Below are 22,791 nucleotides of genomic sequence, written 5' to 3' on the forward strand. Positions count from 1 at the left end.
CGTAGGCAAAGAGAATGACTGGGGTTGGAGGGAAGGGAGGTGATATTTAACAGCTTTGCTGTGGTGCTCTTTGCCGCCTCCTGCTGGGCAGGAGTTATATTCCCAATAGCAATTAGATGATCCGTGGACTCACCATGTCATTAGAAAGAAAAATCCATTTCCATTAGCTGCCAACTTCATATTTCAAAAACGTTTAAAAACAAATACACCTATATAAAGCCACTACCTGAGTCGTTGCTCCCGTTTGATCTCATCAGCAGTCAGATTGTAGAAGTCATCAGGCAGATTAAAATGTGCAGCCTGGATGGATGGTGTGAAAACACGTGGTTGCCGTTCCAGTGTGGCTTTCAAAGGCTCTGCACTCAGTAAAACATCCCTCTGTTTCTGTAGCGTATCCAGCGTTTCTGTTGCTATGTTACTAAGCATATAGAACTCCTCCTGTACCTCTGTAACAATGAAATAGGAAATCCATTTAATAAATATCCTTTCTTACACAATTTAAGTATTTAAATGTTTGATGCTGCCCCTCATTTACCTTGCCCTGGTACAGGCAGCATCTTCTTCTCAAATCCAACGGCTTCAAGGAATTCATTAGCACCCTCCAATGAGTTGATCCTTTCCTGGAAATTAAACAAAGTGACTAAAGTTGGTTGGTGATAGGCACTTCATGAGAAATGCAGTACATCAATTTAAAAATCACACCTGGAATACTTTGTTAGACAGCTTTATCTTGCGATATTTTTCTTCATCTGGGTTGCTGATGATGTTATCAAAGTATCTGAAAGAAAAAACAGAATTTATGTTTACCTGATAAATTTCTTTCTCCTACAGTGTGTCCGGTCCACGGCTTCATCCTTACTTGTGGGAATATTCTCTTCCCCTACAGGAAATGGCAAAGGGAGCACACAGCAAAAGCTGTCCATATAACCCCCCCTCTGGCTCCGCCCCCCAGTCATTCGACCGACGGTTAGGAGAAAAAGGAGAAACTATAGGGTGCTGTGGTGACTGTAGTGTACAGAAATAACATTTTTTAAACCTGACTAAAAAGCCAGGGCGGGCCGTGGACTGGACACACCGTAGGAGAAATAAATTTATCAGGTAAACATAAATTCTGTTTTCTCCTACATTGGTGTGTCCGGTCCACGGCGTCATCCTTACTTGTGGGAACCAATACCAAAGCTTTAGGACACGGATGAAGGGAGGGAACAAGTCAGGTAACCTAAACGGAAGGCACCACAGCTTGCAAAACCTTTCTCCCAAAAATAGCCTCCGAAGAAGCATAAGTATCGAATTTGTAAAATTTGGCAAAAGTATGCAGAGAAGACCAAGTCGCTGCCTTACAGATCTGGTCAACAGAAGCCTCGTTCTTGAAGGCCCATGTGGAAGCCACAGCTCTAGTAGAGTGAGCTGTAATTCGTTCAGGAGGCTGCCGTCCGGAAGTCTCATAAGCCAATCGGATGATGCTTTTCAGCCAAAAGGAAAGAGAGGTAGCAGTAGCTTTCTGCCCTCTCCTTTTACCAGAATAAACGACAAACAAGGATGAAGTCTGTCTGAAATCCTTTGTTGCTTCTAAAAAGAATTTTAACCCCTTAATGACCGAGGACGTGCAGGGTACGTCCTCAAAAAAAAAGGCAGTCAACGCCTGAGGACGTACCCTGCACGTCCTCGGTGTGGAAAGCAGCTGGAAGCGATCCTGCTCGCTTCCAGCTGCTTTCCGGTAATTGCAGTGATGCCTCGATATGGAGGCATCCTGCAATAACCTTTTTAAGCCATCCGGTGCAGAGAGAGCCACTCTGTGGCCCTCTCTGCACCGGAGATCGGTGGCTCACAGTGCGTTGGTGGGTGGGAGCCGAACCGGGAGGCGGGTGGCGGCCATCGATGGCCCTCGTGATGTGGAGGGGGGCGGGATCGTGGGCGGGTATGCCAGGGGCGCGCACTGACGCGCGCACGTGCACGGGAGGGTGGGGGCGGGTGCGTGCACGGGGAGGGAGCGGGTGGGAACCGTTACACACAGAAAAAAAAGTTTAGGAAAATAAAATAAAATGTTAATTTTTTTTTATAAAAAAACACATCATTTAGGTGGTGGGGGTTGGTCTGTGGGGAGGGGGAAGCTACACTACAGAAAAACCGGGGAAAAAATAAAAAAAACCCATATTTTCTTGCAAACTGGGTACTGGCAGACAGCTGCCAGTACCCAAGATGGCCCCCAATAAGGCAGAGGGGAGGGTTAGAGAGCGGTTTTGGGGGGGATCAGGGAGGTTGGGGGCTAAGGGGGGGATCCTACACAGTAGCATATGTAAATATGCTAAAAATTTTTTTTATTATTTTTAAAAAACCTTTTATTTTAGTACTGGCAGACTTTCTGCCAGTACTTAAGATGGCGGGGACAATTGTGGGGTGGGGGAGGGAGCTGTTTGGGAGGGATCAGGGGTGGGATGTGTCAGGTGGGAGGCTGATCTCTACACTAAAGCTAAATTTAACCCAGCAAGCTCCCTACAAACTACCTAATTAACCCCTTCACTGCTAGCCATAATACACGTGTGAGGCGCAGCAGCATTTAGCGGCCTTCTAATTACCAGAAAGCAACGCCAAAGTCATATATGTCTGCTATTTCTGAACAAAGGGGATCCCAGAGAAGCATTTACAACCATTTGTGCCATAATTGCACAAGCTGTTTGTAAATAATTTCAGTGAGAAACCTAAAATTGTGAAAAATTTAAAGTTTTTTTTAATTTGATCGCATTTGGCGGTGAAATGGTGGCATGAAAAATACCAAAATGGGCCTAGATCAATACTTGGGGTCGTCTACTACACTAAAGCTAAAATTAACCCTACAAGCTCCCTAAAAGCTCCCTAATTAACCCCTTAACTGCTGGGCATAATACACGTGTGGTGCGCAGTGGCATTTAGCGGCCTTCTAATTACCAAAAAGCAACGCCAAAGCCATATATGTCTGCTATTTCTGAACAAAGGGGATCCCAGAGAAGCATTTACAAGCATTTATGCCATAATTGCACAAGCTGTTTGTAAATAATTTCAGTGAGAAACCGAAAGTTTGTGAAAAAATTTGTGAAAAAGTGAACGATTTTTTGTATTTGATTGCATTTGGCGGTGAAATGGTGGTATGAAATATACCAAAATTGGCCTAGATCAATACTTTGGGATGTCTTCTAAAAAAAAATATATACATGTCAAGGGATATTCAGGGATTCCTGAAAGATATTAGTGTTCTAATGTAACTAGCGCTAATTTTGAAAAAAAATGGTTTGGAAATAGCAAAGTGCTACTTGTATTTATGGCCCTATAACTTGCAAAAAAAGCAAACAACATGTAAACATTGGGTATTTCTAAACTCAGGACAAAATTTAGAAACTATTTAGCATGGGTGTTTTTTGGTGGTTGTAGATATGTAACAGATTTTGGGGATCAAAGTTAGAAAAAGTGTGTTTTTTTCCATTTTTCCTCATATTTTATAATTTTTTTTATAGTAAATTATAAGATATGATGAAAATAATGGTATCTTTAGAAAGTCCATTTAATGGCGAGAAAAAACAGAATTTATGTTTACCTGATAAATTTCTTTCTCCAACGGTGTGTCCGGTCCACGGCGTCATCCTTACTTGTGGGATATTCTCTTCCCCAACAGGAAATGGCAAAGAGCCCAGCAAAGCTGGTCACATGATCCCTCCTAGGCTCCGCCTACCCCAGTCATTCGACCGACGTTAAGGAGGAATATTAGCATAGGAGAAACCATATGGTACCGTGGTGACTGTAGTTAAAGAAAATAAATTATCAGACCTGATTAAAAAAACCAGGGCGGGCCGTGGACCGGACACACCGTTGGAGAAAGAAATTTATCAGGTAAACATAAATTCTGTTTTCTCCAACATAGGTGTGTCCGGTCCACGGCGTCATCCTTACTTGTGGGAACCAATACCAAAGCTTTAGGACACGGATGACGGGAGGGAGCAAATCAGGTCACCTAAATGGAAGGCACCACGGCTTGCAAAACCTTTCTCCCAAAAATAGCCTCAGAAGAAGCAAAAGTATCAAACTTGTAAAATTTGGTAAAAGTGTGCAGTGAAGACCAAGTCGCTGCCCTACATATCTGATCAACAGAAGCCTCGTTCTTGAAGGCCCATGTGGAAGCCACAGCCCTAGTGGAATGAGCTGTGATTCTTTCAGGAGGCTGCCGTCCGGCAGTCTCGTAAGCCAATCTGATGATGCTTTTAATCCAAAAAGAGAGAGAGGTAGAAGTTGCTTTTTGACCTCTCCTTTTACCTGAAATAACAACAAACAAGGAAGATGTTTGTCTAAAATCCTTTGTAGCATCTAAATAGAATTTTAGAGCGCGAACAACATCCAAATTGTGCAACAAACGTTCCTTCTTTGAAACTGGTTTCGGACACAGAGAAGGCACGATAATCTCCTGGTTAATGTTTTTGTTAGAAACAACTTTCGGAAGAAAACCAGGTTTAGTACGTAACACCACCTTATCTGCATGGAACACCAGATAAGGAGGGGAACACTGCAGAGCAGATAATTCTGAAACTCTTCTAGCAGAAGAAATTGCAACTAAAAACAAAACTTTCCAAGATAATAACTTAATATCAACGGAATGTAAGGGTTCAAACGGAACCCCCTGAAGAACTGAAAGAACTAAATTGAGACTCCAAGGAGGAGTCAAAGGTTTGTAAACAGGCTTAATTCTAACCAAAGCCTGAACAAAGGCTTGAACATCTGGCACAGCTGCCAGCTTTTTGTGAAGTAACACCGACAAGGCAGAAATCTGTCCCTTCAGGGAACTTGCCGATAATCCTTTTTCCAATCCTTCTTGAAGGAAGGATAGAATCCTAGGAATCTTAACCTTGTCCCAAGGGAATCCTTTAGATTCACACCAACAGATATATTTTTTCCAAATTTTGTGGTAAATCTTTCTAGTTACAGGCTTTCTGGCCTGAACAAGAGTATCGATAACAGAATCTGAGAAACCTCGCTTCGATAAAATCAAGCGTTCAATCTCCAGGCAGTCAGCTGGAGTGAAACCAGATTCGGATGTTCGAACGGACCCTGAACAAGAAGGTCTCGTCTCAAAGGTAGCTTCCAAGGTGGAGCCGATGACATATTCACCAGATCTGCATACCAAGTCCTGCGTGGCCACGCAGGAGCTATCAAGATCACCGACGCCCTCTCCTGATTGATCCTGGCTACCAGCCTGGGAATGAGAGGAAACGGCGGAAACACATAAGCTAGTTTGAAGGTCCAAGGTGCTACTAGTGCATCCACTAGAGCCGCCTTGGGATCCCTGGATCTGGACCCGTAACAGGGAACTTTGAAGTTCTGACGAGAGGCCATTAGATCCATGTCTGGAATGCCCCACAGTTGAGTGACTAGGGCAAAGATTTCCGGATGGAGTTCCCACTCCCCCGGATGCAATGTCTGACGACTCAGAAAATCCGCTTCCCAATTTTCCACTCCCGGGATGTGGATAGCAGACAGGTGGCAGGAGTGAGACTCCGCCCATAGAATAATCTTGGTCACTTCCTCCATCGCTAGGGAACTCCTTGTTCCCCCCTGATGGTTGATGTACGCAACAGTCGTCATGTTGTCTGATTGAAACCGTATGAACTTGGTCCTTGCTAGCTGAGGCCAAGCCTTGAGAGCATTGAATATCGCTCTCAGTTCCAGAATATTTATCGGTAGAAGAGATTCTTCCCGAGACCAAAGACCCTGAGCTTTCAGGGATCCCCAGACCGCGCCCCAGCCCGTCAGACTGGCGTCGGTCGTGACAATGACCCACTCTGGTCTGCGGAATGTCATCCCTAGTGACAGGTTGTCCAGGGACAGCCACCAACGGAGTGAGTCTCTGGTCCTCTGATTTACTTGTATCTTTGGAGACAAGTCTGTATAGTCCCCATTCCACTGACTGAGCATGCACAGTTGTAATGGTCTTAGATGGATGCGCGCAAAAGGAACTATGTCCATTGCCGCTACCATCAACCCGATCACTTCCATGCACTGAGCTACGGAAGGAAGAGGAACGGAATGAAGAATCCGACAAGAGTCCAGAAGCTTTGTTATTCTGGCCTCTGTTAGAAAAATCCTCATTTCTGAGGAATCTATAATTGTTCCCAAGAAGGGAACCCTTGTTGACGGGGATAGAGAACTCTTTTCCACGTTCACTTTCCAGCCGTGAGATCTGAGAAAGGCCAGGACGATGTCCGTGTGAGCCTTTGCTCGAGGGAGGGACGACGCTTGAATCAGAATGTCGTCCAGGTAGGGTACTACTGCAATGCCCCTTGGTCTTAGCACCGCTAGAAGGGACCCTAGTACCTTTGTGAAAATCCTTGGAGCAGTGGCTAATCCGAAAGGAAGCGCCACGAACTGGTAATGTTTGTCCAGGAATGCAAACCTTAGGAACCGATGATGTTCCTTGTGGATAGGAATATGTAGATACGCATCCTTTAAATCCACCGTGGTCATGAATTGACCTTCCTGGATGGAAGGAAGGATAGTTCGAATGGTTTCCATCTTGAACGATGGGACCTTGAGAAATTTGTTTAAGATCTTGAGATCTAGGATTGGTCTGAACGTTCCCTCTTTTTTGGGAACTATGAACAGATTGGAGTAGAACCCCATCCCTTGTTCTCTCAATGGAACAGGATGAATCACTCCCATTTTTAACAGGTCTTCTACACAATGTAAGAACGCCTGTCTTTTTATGTGGTCTGAAGACAACTGAGACCTGTGGAACCTCCCCCTTGGGGGAAGTCCCTTGAATTCCAGAAGATAACCCTGGGAGACTATTTCTAGCGCCCAAGGATCCAGAACATCTCTTGCCCAAGCCTGAGCGAAGAGAGAGAGTCTGCCCCCCACCAGATCCGGTCCCGGATCGGGGGCCAATATTTCATGCTGTCTTGGTAGCAGTGGCAGGTTTCTTGGCCTGCTTTCCCTTGTTCCAGCCTTGCATTGGTCTCCAAGCTGGCTTGGCCTGAGAAGTATTACCCTCTTGCTTAGAGGACGTAGCACCTTGGGCTGGTCCGTTTTTACGAAAGGGACGAAAATTAGGTCTATTTTTTGCCTTGAAAGGCCGATCCTGAGGAAGGGCATGGCCCTTACCCCCAGTGATATCAGAGATAATCTCTTTCAAGTCAGGACCAAACAGCGTTTTCCCCTTGAAAGGAATGTTTAGAAGCTTGTTCTTGGAAGACGCATCAGCCGACCAAGATTTCAACCAAAGCGCTCTGCGCGCCACAATAGCAAACCCAGAATTCTTAGCCGCTAACTTAGCCAATTGCAAAGAGGCGTCTAGAGTGAAAGAATTAGCCAATTTGAGAGCATTGACTCTGTCCATAATCTCCTCATAAGGAGGGGAGTCACTATCGAGCACCTTAATCAGTTCATCAAACCAGAAATATGCGGCTGTAGTGACAGGGACAATGCATGAAATGGGTTGTAGAAGGTACCCCTGCTGAACAAACATCTTTTTAAGCAAACCTTCTAATTTTTTATCCATAGGATCTTTGAAAGCACAACTATCTTCTATGGGAATAGTGGTGCGTTTGTTTAAAGTAGAAACCGCTCCCTCGACCTTGGGGACTGACTGCCATAAGTCCTTTCTGGGGTCGACCATAGGAAACAATTTTTTAAATATGGGGGGAGGGGCGAAAGGAATACCGGGCCTTTCCCATTCTTTATTAACAATGTCCGCCACCCGCTTGGGTATAGGAAAAGCTTCTGGGAGCCCCGGCACCTCTAGGAACTTGTCCATTTTACATAGTTTCTCTGGGATGACCAAATTTTCACAATCATCCAGAGTGGATAATACCTCCTTAAGCAAAATGCGGAGATGTTCCAATTTAAATTTAAATGTAATCACATCAGATTCAGCCTGCTGAGAAATGTTCCCTAAATCAGTAATTTCTCCCTCAGACAAAACCTCCCTGGCCCCCTCAGATTGGGTTAGGGGCCCTTCAGAGATATTAATATCAGCGTCGTCATGCTCTTCAGTAACTAAAACAGAGCATCCACGCTTACGCTGACAAGGGTTCATTTTGGCTAAAATGTTTTTGACAGAATTATCCATTACAGCCGTTAATTGTTGCATAGTAAGGAGTATTGGCGCGCTAGATGTACTAGGGGCCTCCTGAGTGGGCAAGACTCGTGTAGACGAAGGAGGGAATGATGCAGTACCATGCTTACTCCCCTCACTTGAGGAATCATCTTGGGCATCATTGTCATTATCACATAAATCACATTTATTTAAATGAATAGGAATTCTGGCTTCCCCACATTCAGAACACAGTCTATCTGGTAGTTCAGACATGTTAAACAGGCATAAACTTGATAAGAAAGTACAAAAAACGTTTTGAAATAAAACCGTTACTGTCACTTTAAATTTTAAACTGAACACACTTTATTACTGCAATTGCGAAAAAACATGAAGGAATTGTTCAAAATTCACCAAACTTTCACCACAGTGTCTTAAAGCCTTGAAAATATTGCACACCAATTTTGGAAGCTTTAACCCTTAAAATAACGGAACCGGAGCCGTTTTAAGCTTTAACCCCTTTACAGTCCCTGGTATCTGCTTTGCTGAGACCCAACCAAACCCAAAGGGGAATACGATACCAAATGACGCCTTCAGAAGTCTTTTATAAGTATCAGAGCTCCTCTCACATGCGACTGCATGCCATGCCTCTCAAAAACAAGTGCGCAACACCGGCGCGAAAATGAGACTCTGCCTATGCTTTGGGAAAGCCCCTAAAGAATAAGGTGTCTAAAACAGTGCCTGCCGATATTATTATATCAAAATACCCAGAATAAATGATTCCTCAAGGCTAAATAAGTGTTAATATCAATCGATTTAGCCCAAAAAAGGTCTACAGTCTAAATAAGCCCTTGTGAAGCCCTTATTTACAATCGTAATAAACATGGCTTACCGGATCCCATAGGGAAAATGACAGCTTCCAGCATTACATCGTCTTGTTAGAATGTGTCATACCTCAAGCAGCAAAGGACTGCAAACTGTTCCCCCAACTGAAGTTAATTGCTCCCAACAGTCCTGTGTGGAACAGCCATGGATTTTAGTTACGGTTGCTAAAATCATTTTCCTCATACAAACAGAATTCTTCATCTCTTTTCTGTTTCTGAGTAAATAGTACGTACCAGCACTATTTGAAAATAACAAACTCTTGATTGAATAATGAAAAACTACAGTTAAACACTAAAAAACTCTAAGCCATCTCCGTGGAGATGTTGCCTGTACAACGGCAAAGAGAATGACTGGGGTAGGCGGAGCCTAGGAGGGATCATGTGACCAGCTTTGCTGGGCTCTTTGCCATTTCCTGTTGGGGAAGAGAATATCCCACAAGTAAGGATGACGCCGTGGACCGGACACACCTATGTTGGAGAAACGGTATATAATATGTGTGGGTACAGTAAATGAGCAAGAGGAAAATTACAGCTAAACACAAACACCGCAAAAATGTAAAAATAGCCTTGGTCCCAAACGGACAGAAAATGGAAAAGTGCTGTGGTCATTAAGGGGTTAAAGCACGGACCACATCTAAGTTGTGTAACAAACGTTCCTTCTTCGAAACTGGATTCGGACACAGAGAAGGAACCACTATTTCCTGGTTAATATTCCTGTTGGAAACCACTTTTGGAAGAAAACCAGGTTTGGTACGCAAAACAACCTTATCTGTATGGAATACCAGATAGGGTGAAGTACACTGCAAAGCAGACAATTCAGAAACTCTTCTAGCAGAAGAAATAGCAACCAAAAACAGAACTTTCCAAGATAGTAACTTAATATCTATGGAATGTAAAGGTTCAAACGGAACCCCTTGAAGAACTGAAAGAACTAAGTTTAGACTCCATGGAGGAGTCATGGGTCTGTAGACAGGCTTGATTCTGACTAAGGCCTGTACAAACGCCTGTACATCTGGCACTGCTGCCAGGCGTTTGTGCAACAAAACAGACAGAGCAGATATCTGTCCTTTAAGAGAACTCGCTGACAACCCTTTATCCAAACCCTCTTGGAGAAAGGAAAGTATCCTAGGAATTTTAATTTTACTCCAAGAGAATCCCTTGGATTCGCACCAACAGATATATTTTTTCCATATCTTATGGTAAATCTTCCTAGTCACAGGTTTTCTGGCTTGGACCAGAGTATCTATAACTGAATCTGAAAACCCACGCTTAGATAAAATCAAGCGTTCAATTTCCAAGCAGTCAGTTGCAGAGAGACTAGATTTGGATGTTCGAATGGACCTTGTACTAGAAGATCCTGTCTCAAAGGTAGCTTCCATGGTGGAGCCGATGACATATTCACCAGGTCTGCATACCAAGTCCTGCGTGGCCACGCAGGAGCTATCAGAATCACCGAGGCCTTCTCCTGTTTGATCCTGGCTACAAGCCTGGGAAGGAGAGGGAACGGTGGAAACACATAAGCTAGGTTGAACGACCAAGGCGCCACCAATGCATCCACTAGTGTCGCCTTGGGATCCCTGGATCTGGACCCGTAGCGAGGAACCTTGGAGTTCTGACGGGACGCCATCAGATCCATGTCTGGAATGCCCCATAGTCGAGTTAACTGGGCAAAGACTTCCGGGTGGAGTTCCCACTCCCCCGGATGGAAAGTCTGACGACTCAAATAATCCGCCTCCCAGTTGTCTACTCCTGGGATGTGAACTGCAGATAGGTGGCAGGAGTGATACTCCGCCCATTTGATGATCTTGGACACCTCTCTCATCGCCAAGGAACTCTTTGTTCCCCCCTGATGATTGATGTACGCTACAGTCGTCATGTTGTCCGACTGAAATCTTATGAATCTGGCCTTCGCTAGTTGAGGCCAAGCCAGGAGCGCATTGAATATCGCTCTCAGTTCCAAAATGTTTATCGGGAGAAGAGACTCTTCCCGAGACCATAGACCCTGAGCTTTCAGGGAGTCCCATACCGCGCCCCAGCCTAAGAGACTGGCGTCGGTCGTGACAATGACCCACTCTGGCCTGCGGAAACTCATTCCCTGAGACAGGTGATCTTGAGTCAACCACCAGCGGAGTGATTCTCTGGTTAACTGGTCTACTTGAATCTGGGGAGACAAGTCTGCATAATCCCCATTCCATTGTTTGAGCATGCACAGTTGTAATGGTCTTAGATGAATTTGAGCAAAAGGAACCACGTCCATTGCTGCAACCATTAATCCTATTACTTCCATGCACTGAGCTATGGAAGGCTGAGGAATAGATTGAAGAACTTGACAAGCGTTTAGAAGCTTTAACTTTCTGACCACTGTCAGAAAAATCTTAATTTCTACAGAATCTATTATTGTTCCTAGAAAAGGAACCCTTGTGGACGGGGACAGGGAACTCTTTTCTATGTTCACCTTCCACCCGTGAGACCTGAGAAAGGCTAAAACAATGTCTGTATGAGCCTTTGCTTTGGAAAGGGACGACGCTTGGATTAGAATGTCGTCTAGGTAAGGTGCTACAGAAATGCCCCTCGGCCTTAGAACCGCTAGAAGGGACCCTAGTACCTTTGTGAAAATTCTGGGAGCAGTGGCTAAACCGAATGGAAGAGCCACAAACTGGTAATGTTTGCCCAGAAAGGCGAACCTTAGGAACTGATGGTGATCTTTGTGGATCGGAATATGCAGGTACGCATCCTTTAAGTCCACGGTAGTCATATATTGACCCTCCTGGATTGTTGGTAAGATCGTCCGAATGGTTTCCATTTTGAATGATGGAACTCTGAGGAATTTGTTTAGGATTTTTAAATCCAGAATTGGCCTGAAAGTTCCCTCTTTTTTGGGAACTACAAAGAGGTTTGAGTAAAAACCCAGACCTTGTTCCGCTGTTGGAACTGGGTGTATCACTCCCATCTTTAATAGGTCTCCTACGCAATGTAAGAATGCCTGTCTCTTTATCTGGTCTGAAGATAAGCGAGTGTAATGCTCTAACTTACTGCCCCTTTAAGTATGGCCCTCCTCCTTCAGCCTATTTAAGCCAGCACTTCCTCTAACACTCTGCTTAGGTATCTTCAATTGCAGAGAGTTTCCTTCCTGTGCAACTTACTGAAGCCAATCAACTACAGACTGCTGTTGCTCCTCAGTCTGTATCAGCTGCTAACTTACAGGAGCTGCAGCCTTTTTCACTGCTTCTGGATTCACTTTCAGTTTCTCTATAACAGCAGGACACTCCACACTGAAGCTGCATTGTTCCTCTCCTGCTGTCTGGAAAAGCCTTTAACCTTAACTACTGAATTACTGCTGGCAATCACTGCTCTTATGATCTCCTATACAGGACTGCATTCCTTCCATAAGATAAGTTGTTTCCCTTACAATCTATGCTTATGTGTGCTGCTCATTAACTCTCACAAAGTCTGTGCTTGCTATAATATGTAATACAACAAATCTTACTAGTTCTTTTTGCTAACAGCACACACACTAATCATCAACTTGTTATAACCTGTTGCTTAAATGGACTGCAATTAACAAACTTTGTCTCTAACTGTTATTGATGAACTACTAATCTAAAACAGAGATTGTTTGTTTATTTTTCCATTAATCTCAAGGCAGTCCCTGTGTTCAGATAATGTTTTCACATCTACCCACAACATTAGTATCAGCTGCTAGCCAGCTAACCCTTAATTAACCAACTATTGCTAGCAGTCTTGTCTGTTCTCTCAGACTCAGACTGCTACTGATAGTTAAATCAAATTGCAGTTTCCTATGGTGTGGCCTCTTGTCAATGATTCCACTCTAACAACAACTGCTAACAAACTCTGATATGACAGCGAGACATGTGGAACCTTCCCCTTGGAGGGAGTTCCTTGAACTCTAGAAGATACCCCTGAGAGACTATTTCTAGTGCCCAGGGATCCGGAACATCTCTTGCCCAAGCCTGAGCAAAGAGAGAAAGTCTGCCCCCTACTAGATCCGGGGCTACCCCTTCATGCTGTCTTGGTAGCAGCAGCAGGCTTCTTGGCCTGTTTACCCTTGTTCCAGCCTTGCAATGGTTTCCATGCTGGTTTAGGCTGGGAAGCGTTACCCTCTTGTCTAGAGGCTGTAGAATTTGGTGCCGGTCCGGTCCTGAAATTGCGAAAGGAACGAAAATTAGATTTGTTTTTAGCCTTGAAAGGCCTATCCTGTGGGAGGGCATGGCCCTTTCCCCCAGTGATGTCTGAAATAATCTCCTTCAATTCTGGCCCGAAAAGGGTCTTACCTTTGAAAGGAATATTAAGCAATTTTGTTTTGGACGACACATCCGCCGACCAAGATTTTAGCCAAAGCGCCCTGCGCGCCACTTTTTTTTCCAACCAAAAAGACGCCGCCGTGGTGACAGGAATAATGCACGAAATCGGTTGAAGAAGGAAACCTTGCTGAACAAATATCTTTTTAAGCAATCCTTCCAATTTTTTATCCATAGGATCTTTGAAAGCACAACTGTCCTCAATAGGGATAGTTGTGCGCTTGGCTAACGTTGAAACTGCCCCCTCTACCTTAGGGACCGTTTGCCATGCGTCCCTTCTGGGGTCAACAATGGGGAACATTTTCTTAAATATAGGAGGGGGAACAAAAGGTACACCTGGCTTCTCCCACTCCTTAGTCACTATGTTTTGGGTATCGGAAAGGCATCGGCGTGCACTGGGACCTCTAAGAATTTGTCCATTTTGCACAACTTCTCTGGAATCACCAAAGTATCACAATCATCAAGAGTAGCTAGCACCTCCTTAAGCAGAGCGCGGAGATGTTCTAGCTTAAATTTAAATGCCACGATATCAGGTTCTGCCTGCTGAGAAATTTTTCCTGAATCAGAAATTTCTCCCTCAGACAGACCCTCCCTCACTGCCAACTCAGATTGATGTGAGGGTATAACAGATAAATTATCGTCAGCGCCAACTTGCTCATCCTCTGTATTTAAAACTGAGCAATCACGCTTTCTGGGAAATGCTGGCAGTTTGGATAAAAGATTTGCTATAGAATTATCCATTACTGCTGTTAATTGCTGCATAGTAACAAGCATTGGCGCGCTAGATGTACTAGGTATCGCCTGCGCGGGCAAAACTGGTGTTGACACAGAAGGAGAGGATGATAAACTATCCCCACTACCTTCATTTGAAGAATCATCTTGGGCAACCTTATTAAATGTGACAGTACTGTCCTTACTTTGTTTGGACGCCATGGCACAATTTGCACATACATTTAAAGGGGGAACCACCTTGGCCTCCATACACACAGAACATATGCTATCTGAAGGTACAGACATGTTAGGCAGATTTAGGCAGGCTATTAATGCAATAAAAACGATTTTACACAAAACCGTTACTGTCTCTTTAAATAATAAAAGGAACACACTTTATTTCTGAATGTTCAAAAAACTATGAAGGAAATATCCGATCTTTATAAAATTTACACCCCAGTGTCTTAATGCTTTGAAAGTATTGCACACCAAATATGAAGTTTCTAGACCCTTAAATAAGCAAACCGGAGCTAATTGTTCAATTAACCGGTTTAAAGACACTACAGTCCCTGCCACAGACTTTGTTGCGGCTTTTACCTTCCTTAGGGGTTATTCACCACAGAAATAAGCCTTCCGGAGTCTGTTTCTCAGCCACAGGACCCTCTCACATGAAGCTACATGCACTGCCTTTGGAAGTAACTGCGCAACTGAGGCGCGAAAATGAGGCCTCCTCCCTCTGCATACCAGAGTGAAGGGGCCTTTCTGACTAGATTAGGCATCTAACCAATGCCAGGCATAATTAAAACGTTCCCAAAAGTGTTTCTAAGCTCATAAAACACTCCAAATGTCATAAAAATATGAAATAAGCAAATCGATTTAGCCCACAATAGTGTCAACCAGCATAGAGCCCAATTTATAAGCCTTTAATCTGTTACTGAGTCTAAGAAAATGGCTTACCGGTCCCATAAGGGAAAACTGACAGTCTTCTAGCATTACTATGTGTTGTTAAAAAAGAGACTGGTCATACCTGAAGCAGATAAGTCTGCAAACTGTTACCCCCAACTGAAGTTCTCTAGTTTCAACAGTCCTGCGTGGTAACAGCAATGGATTTTAGTTACTGGTGCTAAAATCATACTCCTCTTTTAACAGAACTCTTCATCACTTTCTGTTGTAGAGTAAATAGTACAAACCAGCACCATTTTAAAATAACAAACTCTTGATAGAAGAAATAAAACAACAACTAACACCACATACTCTTTACCATCCCCGTGGAGATGCTACTTGTTCAGAGCAGGCAAAGAGAATGACTGGGGGGCGGAGCCAGAGGGGGGGCTATATGGACAGCTTTTGCTGTGTGCTCCCTTTGCCATTATCTGTAGGGGAAGAGAATATTCCCACAAGGATGAAGCCGTGGACCGGACACACCAATGTAGGAGAAATGGGCTGTTGAGAAGTGCTCCAGAGGTTTAGCTGGGAGGGCTAGAAATCTGTTCTAATGCTTCTGCAAGAAGGTTGCGCCTTTCACATCATAAACATAAATTTCACTCAAACAGTGGTAGTGCTTTAAAATCTGACCAACAGCCATCAAACAATACTCTTATATTTTATGCAACAGGGAAAAAAGTAAATTGCGCTATATGAACTGACTCAGTATCCTCAGAGACTATAACTATATATATATATATATATATATATATATATATATATATATATATATATATATATATATATATATATATATCTCTCGCTTGTCAATAAATAAATAGTCTACAATCAACTCAAAAAAATATATAGATATAAATATTAAAATTTCTAAAATCACCTAAAGGAAAAAATGCATAAAAATTGGTCAAATATAAAATATAAAATATAAAATCCACAATAGCACCCTCGGTATAAATATAAATATATGTGGCAGGAGATATATAAAAAAATATAAATATAAAACAGTACCTTGATTTAACAACTTTTTTTAACAACTTTTTTTAAATACCTCCTGTATTGCACGCTGTTTATATCTTACAGTACCTCTAATAGTTTCTCATGACCATTCTCATTACTGTCTTTTACTAAAAGTGAAGCATCCAGTATAAGGTGATATGTCCCTTTAAGATGAATGGAAACTTGAGTCCCGTTTTGTGCAGCTCCAATCAGACAGGGTAAATCCAAACCTCAGTCGTAGGGATAATAGTACATGCAAAAAGAAGAGAGAGAGAGCGCACAAAAGATTCAAGTGTAGATTTTTATTAACAACATTAGCACACATAAATTGATGCACTTACTAGAAGTAAGATTAAAAAGGCAATCAGAGTTCAACTCTCTTTCCTCCACTTGTATAGCCGCTCCACACTGCTGCCTAGGAAAGTCAGTGTCCCCGGATGTTGATGCACGATACCGGCTTCTGTAGCAGGGCTTTCCGGATGCCTCTGCTAACTGCCTGTCTGCCAATGGGAGGGAGCGGATCAAAAATTGGAGTCTGAGCGTCGGACCTGTTTGCCGGTTCCTAACGCGTTTCCCCCAGTCAGCGGCTGGGCTTTTTCAAAGGATAAAATCAGATGTATTGTTTCTCTTACCGCCCTCAACTTTTAAAGGGCAAGCGTCCAATTAGATTCGTGGGTGTGTTTGTCCGGCCAATTGTAACGTCCAAATAGTCCTCTGTGATATTGCACACCAATGGCCAACCAAAAGGTAGAGGGAGTGTTTTTAGAACCAATGCCATACTCCCTACGTGTTTGTTTTTTAACCACATGAAAAAAAGCTACAATTTCTCTGCAGTATGTGTTATACGAAAACACTCTAAGTATATCTTATTTAAGGACAATATGTGACTAACATGTAACGCTAAACTATAACAAATTATAAACATTTTTCATCAGAGATACCACATATTAGCGATCTAATATATTGTTACAGAGTTGATTAAATAGTGATTCTGAGTTATATTTCTCGTTGACAATCAGAACATAAATTCTATAATTAAAGAATACATCTTATATTTTCCATAGTTGCTTTATAAGTATATATACATATCTATCTCACAATGAATTGCATACCTATATTTATATCTAATCTAATATTAATTTAAAAAGATTTTTATTTAAAAAAAATTTAATCAAATTTTCTACGATAAAAACATGCTATTAAAATATAATTAAAAAACTGAAAAATTGATGAAAAATTGATTTTCTATAAGATCAATAGTATTAATAATATAAAAATCTTTGCTATAGATTTTATACAAACGCTGCTACATCTATGTCTATATTAAGACCATAAGGTTGTAATGTGTTCAATTTATATATCCACTTGGTCTCCAACTTTCTCAGTTCTAAAAGACGATTAGGTTTAGTTATAGGGACTCTATCTATAACTTGAACTTTGAGAGAACTAGGGTTATGTCTATGGCATTCCAAAAAATGTTTAGGGACACTGTGATTTGTCATCTTTTTTTCTATATTATATATGTGTTCATTAACTCGCCGTCTTATTTGACGTTTCGTACGGCCCACATAAAGTAGGCCACACCCACACTGTAAATTAATATTAGATTAGATATAAATATAGGTATGCAATTCATTGTGAGATAGATATGTATATATACTTATAAAGCAACTATGGAAAATATAAGATGTATTCTTTAATTATAGAATTTATGTTCTGATTGTCAACGAGAAATATAACTCAGAATCACTATTTAATCAACTCTGTAACAATATATTAGATCGCTAATATGTGGTATCTCTGATGAAAAATGTTTATAATTTGTTATAGTTTAGCGTTACATGTTAGTCACATATTGTCCTTAAATAAGATATACTTAGAGTGTTTTCGTATAACACATACTGCAGAGAAATTGTAGCTTTTTTTCATGTGGTTAAAAAACAAACACGTAGGGAGTATGGCATTGGTTCTAAAAACACTCCCTCTACCTTTTGGTTGGCCATTGGTGTGCAATATCACAGAGGACTATTTGGACGTTACAATTGGCCGGACAAACACACCCACGAATCTAATTGGACGCTTGCCCTTTAAAAGTTGAGGGCGGTAAGAGAAACAATACATCTGATTTTATCCTTTGAAAAAGCCCAGCCGCTGACTGGGGGAAACGCGTTAGGAACCGGCAAACAGGTCCGACGCTCAGACTCCAATTTTTGATCCGCTCCCTCCCATTGGCAGACAGGCAGTTAGCAGAGGCATCCGGAAAGCCCTGCTACAGAAGCCGGTATCGTGCATCAACATCCGGGGACACTGACTTTCCTAGGCAGCAGTGTGGAGCGGCTATACAAGTGGATGAAAGAGAGTTGAACTCTGATTGCCTTTTTAATCTTACTTCTAGTAAGTGCATCAATTTATGTGTGCTAATGTTGTGAATAAAAATCTACACTTGAATCTTTTGTGCGCTCTCTCTCTCTTCTTTTTGCATGTACTCTTATATTTTACTCTCTCTGTGCAAAGAAAATCACAAAGACAAGGGCGCCTCCTCGTGTGATATAGTTTGGACAAATGTAAAAATAGGTGAATACAGATTTTATACTCACAAGTAAAGCAGCACTCTGTTGTGCTTATAGAGGCAGACTGGAAGTTCACAGTGTCCCAGTTCACTGACCAAGGCAGTGCAACAAATCACTCCAGGGTAGTATATTTTACACTACCTTTACAAAATCATAATCTAGACCACTGATGTCTAGTCTAAGGCGTGGTGCTTTTTACATGTGAACAAATAATTGTAGTCAAATAAAAAAAAACAACACACATACATGATATATATACTATATATATATATATATATATATATATATATATATATATATATATATATATATATATATATACACACACACACACACACACACAGGTAGCCTTCAGTTTACGCCGGGGTTAGGTTCCAGAAGGAATGGTTGTAAATTGAAACCCAGTTTATAATGTAAGTCAATGGGAAGTGAGGGAGTTAGGTTCCAGGCCCCTCTCAAAATTGTCATAAGTAACACCTAATACATTATTTTTAAAGCTTTGAAAGGAAGACTTTAAATGGTAAACAGCATTCTAAACCTAAAAATATACTGTAGATTGTATCATCATCAAACTAAGTTTGCTAAACCGCACCTAATGAAATTATCACACAAACACAGACTGTATCATCATCAAACTAAGTTTAATGTAGAAAAACGTTTTTTTACTTGCATTTTTCTGCAGCTAAGGGAAGTGGCTGCTAGATCTTGTTCCTTTAAAAACGGATCCATTGCTCAGGTCTGGTTATACACGGATTAGCCTGCCTGTGTTTAATCACACAACAGACTGCATCATCATCAAACTAAGTTTAATGAACAAAAATATTTTTTACTTGCCTTTTTCTGCAAACAGTTCTCTGCATTGAGTCTGCAGCTAAGGGAAGTGGCTGCTCTATCTTGTTCCTTTGAAAGCTGATCCATTGATCATGTCTGGCTTGCTTTTCTTTGCATGTGTTTGCTGCAACACAAGCGGACAGCTCCACCTACTGGCTATTTTAATGTATGCATGTGCTAATGCTTTTAATAGCAGTCAATGCTTTTCAATAGCAAAAAAAGGGTGTTATTCTGAAAAGGCGCAAATTGAACCGTCGTAAACCGAGGGCCACCTGTATATATATATATATATATATATATATATATATATATATATATATATATATATATATATATATATATATATATATATATATATATATATATATATATATATATATATATATATATATATATATAAATTCCAATTGTTTAGTCAAACCAGCTCTAAGAATACCTGAAATAATCTATATTTCAATATAGGATTACCTGTGACTACTAATGTATGAGTCCAGGGTGCAAGATGGAATCAAAAATAATTAATAATTACTCTAAAGAACAGTAAGAAATACCAGATAAGAAAAAAAGTCAGAAAAATACAAGGATTCCATAGCCAGCACTATCCTATTCTGATACAATCTATACTAGGAAAGCATAGCACCAAGGGGATACATAGAACCAAATACACAGCAAAGATTCACAAATGCACATGTCCATTTATAATACAGAATATATTTATTGATCACCTACACATAGGAGAAAAGACATACAAATAATACCCTAAGTATATATAGAATATTAATTAAAACAGACCTAAGGCCATAGGGAAAAACTAAAAGTCTGTATAGCTATACCATTACAGAATCAATATCACTATCGTGAAAGTGTCATAAATTAGTATGACATTCATAAACGGTATAAGGACTACAGACAAATTAGATAAGAGACAGATGCAATAGTGTACCTGTACGTCATGTACATTAACCCCTTAAGGACCAGCGACGTACCCTGTATGTCACTGGTCTTTTTTTGGGACTTGATTGTTTTATAGCGCTGTCTTGCCACCAGCGTTGAGACTGCTCTATTCCACAAAGCCAGCTGGAGGGAGGGCATTAATAGCGTGTTCTTGCTAGACTAATGCTATTATGTCCTGAAAAAACCCTTAACGACCAGTGACATACAGGGTACATTGTGGTCATTAAGGGGTTAATAAGCAAATAATGCAATGAGCAGCATAATATAAACGACAAGGTTAAATGCAGTCATAGATGATTACAAACAGTGCATGCGTGTAAGTTGGTATCAATGCATAGTTGTTAGCAAGTCAATGTAATCCAAGCATTCTTGCGTTAAAGCAGTCTATCATATTGCTCTATTGTTGTTAGGTTGAAAAGAAGCAATATACACATATGCTAATCGATAATTCATGCAAGCATAGTGAGTGCAAAAGAACCAATTAGTTAGTATGAGCAGTTCATGAATATGGCGTTTAACTCAGGACACAGTTCAGCAGTCACATATAGCTGTAGATTGTTAGAAAGCAGTCTTTGCAAATACGGTCATATATATAGCATTGGTATGCAGGTTCACAGTTATCGGTACTTAGGGATAATCCTACTGAAAGATATACTTCCATTTAAGGGTCCCATATACACTCTCACCACCTCCTGGGTTATGTGAAACCAATTCGATATACTTCTGGTATTTCTTACTGTTCTTTAGAGTAATTATTAATTCTTTTTGATTCCACCTTGCACCCTGGACTCATACATTAGTAGTCACAGGTAATCCTATCTTGAAATATAGATTATTTCAGGTATTCTTAGAGCTGGTTTGACTAAACAATTGGAATTTAGTGTAATTGGAGTTTACTTAGTAAACTAGTACTCTTTCTATTGTCACTCTTAGCTCCCTGATAGATTTGGATTGTAGTGGCCCCTTGGAGAGGTGGATCTTGACATAGCTTTAGCATGGCTACTATTAATGATGAAGAATGGGAAAGTGATATATCAGAAACTTTATCTGTATGTACTGAGACTGCCGCTAGCAGTCAGGATGAGACTAGCGCTGACAATAACATTTATAAATCTTTTAAAACATATAAGAATCGTTCTGTCAAACAACTAAAATTAAAGTGGGAGATATCGAGCATAAATAAATATCTTGAATATAAAATGATCCCTAGAGGACTAAGATTCAAGAAAAGACCTGGGAATAACTTAAGAGATCCATTACTTACAGACTTTACAAAAATATGGGATGATAATTTATCTGATTGTTCCTTTAATATAATGGGACTAATTGTCAAAGAGAATGAACTGAGATTAGAGCGAGCTAAAAAGGAAATGGATGAGAGTAAATCAGTAATTGATAAATGGCAGACACATACAGAGTATGAAAGACTAATGAATGGAGTAAAATTAGAATTAAGGAAAATACAAGAAGAAAACATAATTTATGTAAGAACTTACCTGATAAATTCATTTCTTTCATATTAGCAAGAGTCCATGAGCTAGTGACGTATGGGATATACATTCCTACCAGGAGGGGCAAAGTTTCCCAAACCTTAAAATGCCTATAAATACACCCCTCACCACACCCACAATTCAGTTTAACGAATAGCCAAGAAGTGGGGTGATAAGAAAAAAGTGCGAAAGCATATAAAATAAGGAATTGGAATAATTGTGCTTTATACAAAAAAATCATAACCACCACAAAAAAAGGGCGGGCCTCATGGACTCTTGCTAATATGAAAGAAATGAATTTATCAGGTAAGTTCTTACATAAATTATGTTTTCTTTCATGTAATTAGCAAGAGTCCATGAGCTAGTGACGTATGGGATAATGACTACCCAAGATGTGGATCTTTCCACACAAGAGTCACTAGAGAGGGAGGGATAAAATAAAGACAGCCAATTCCTGCTGAAAATAATCCACACCCAAAATAAAGTTTAATGAAAAAACATAAGCAGAAGATTCAAACTGAAAACGCTGCCTGAAGTACTTTTCTACCAAAAACTGCTTCAGAAGAAGAAAATACAACAAAATGGTAGAATTTGGTAAAAGTATGCAAAGAGGACCAAGTTGCCGCTTTGCAAATCTGATCAACCGAAGCTTCATTCCTAAACGCCCAGGAAGTAGAAACTGACCTAGTAGAATGAGCTGTAATCCTATGAGGCGGAGTCTTACCCGACTCAACATAGGCAAGATGAATTAAAGATTTCAACCAAGATGCCAAAGAAATGGCAGAAGTTTTCTGGCCTTTCTAAAACCGGAAAAGATAACAAATAAACTTGAAGTCTTTCGGAAAGACTTAGTAGCTTCAACATAATATTTCAAAGCTCTAATAACATCCAAAGAATGCAACGATTTCTCCTTAGAATTCTTAGGATTAAGACATAATGAAGGAACCACAATGTCTCTACTAATGTTGTTGGAATTCACAACTTAGGTAAAAATTCAAAAGAAGTTCGCAACACCGCCTTATCCTGATGAAAAATCAGAAA

General features: G+C 41.0%; 1 protein-coding gene across 2 annotated transcripts in view; it reads right to left on the bottom strand.

Annotated features, from left to right (window-relative positions):
- Positions 1–22,791, bottom strand: part of UBXN6 (UBX domain protein 6) — a gene marked incomplete at its 3' end in the record, with an annotated part of 289,209 nt that overhangs the window by 133,376 nt on the left and 133,042 nt on the right. For both annotated transcript variants that reach the window (XM_053703152.1, XM_053703153.1), the window contains 3 exon segments: positions 227–446; positions 536–620; positions 703–778. In XM_053703152.1, coding sequence (XP_053559127.1) covers positions 227–446; positions 536–620; positions 703–778 — 381 coding nt within the window.

Source organism: Bombina bombina, chromosome 2 (assembly GCF_027579735.1).
Source record: "Bombina bombina isolate aBomBom1 chromosome 2, aBomBom1.pri, whole genome shotgun sequence".
Lineage (NCBI taxonomy): Eukaryota > Metazoa > Chordata > Amphibia > Anura > Bombinatoridae > Bombina > Bombina bombina.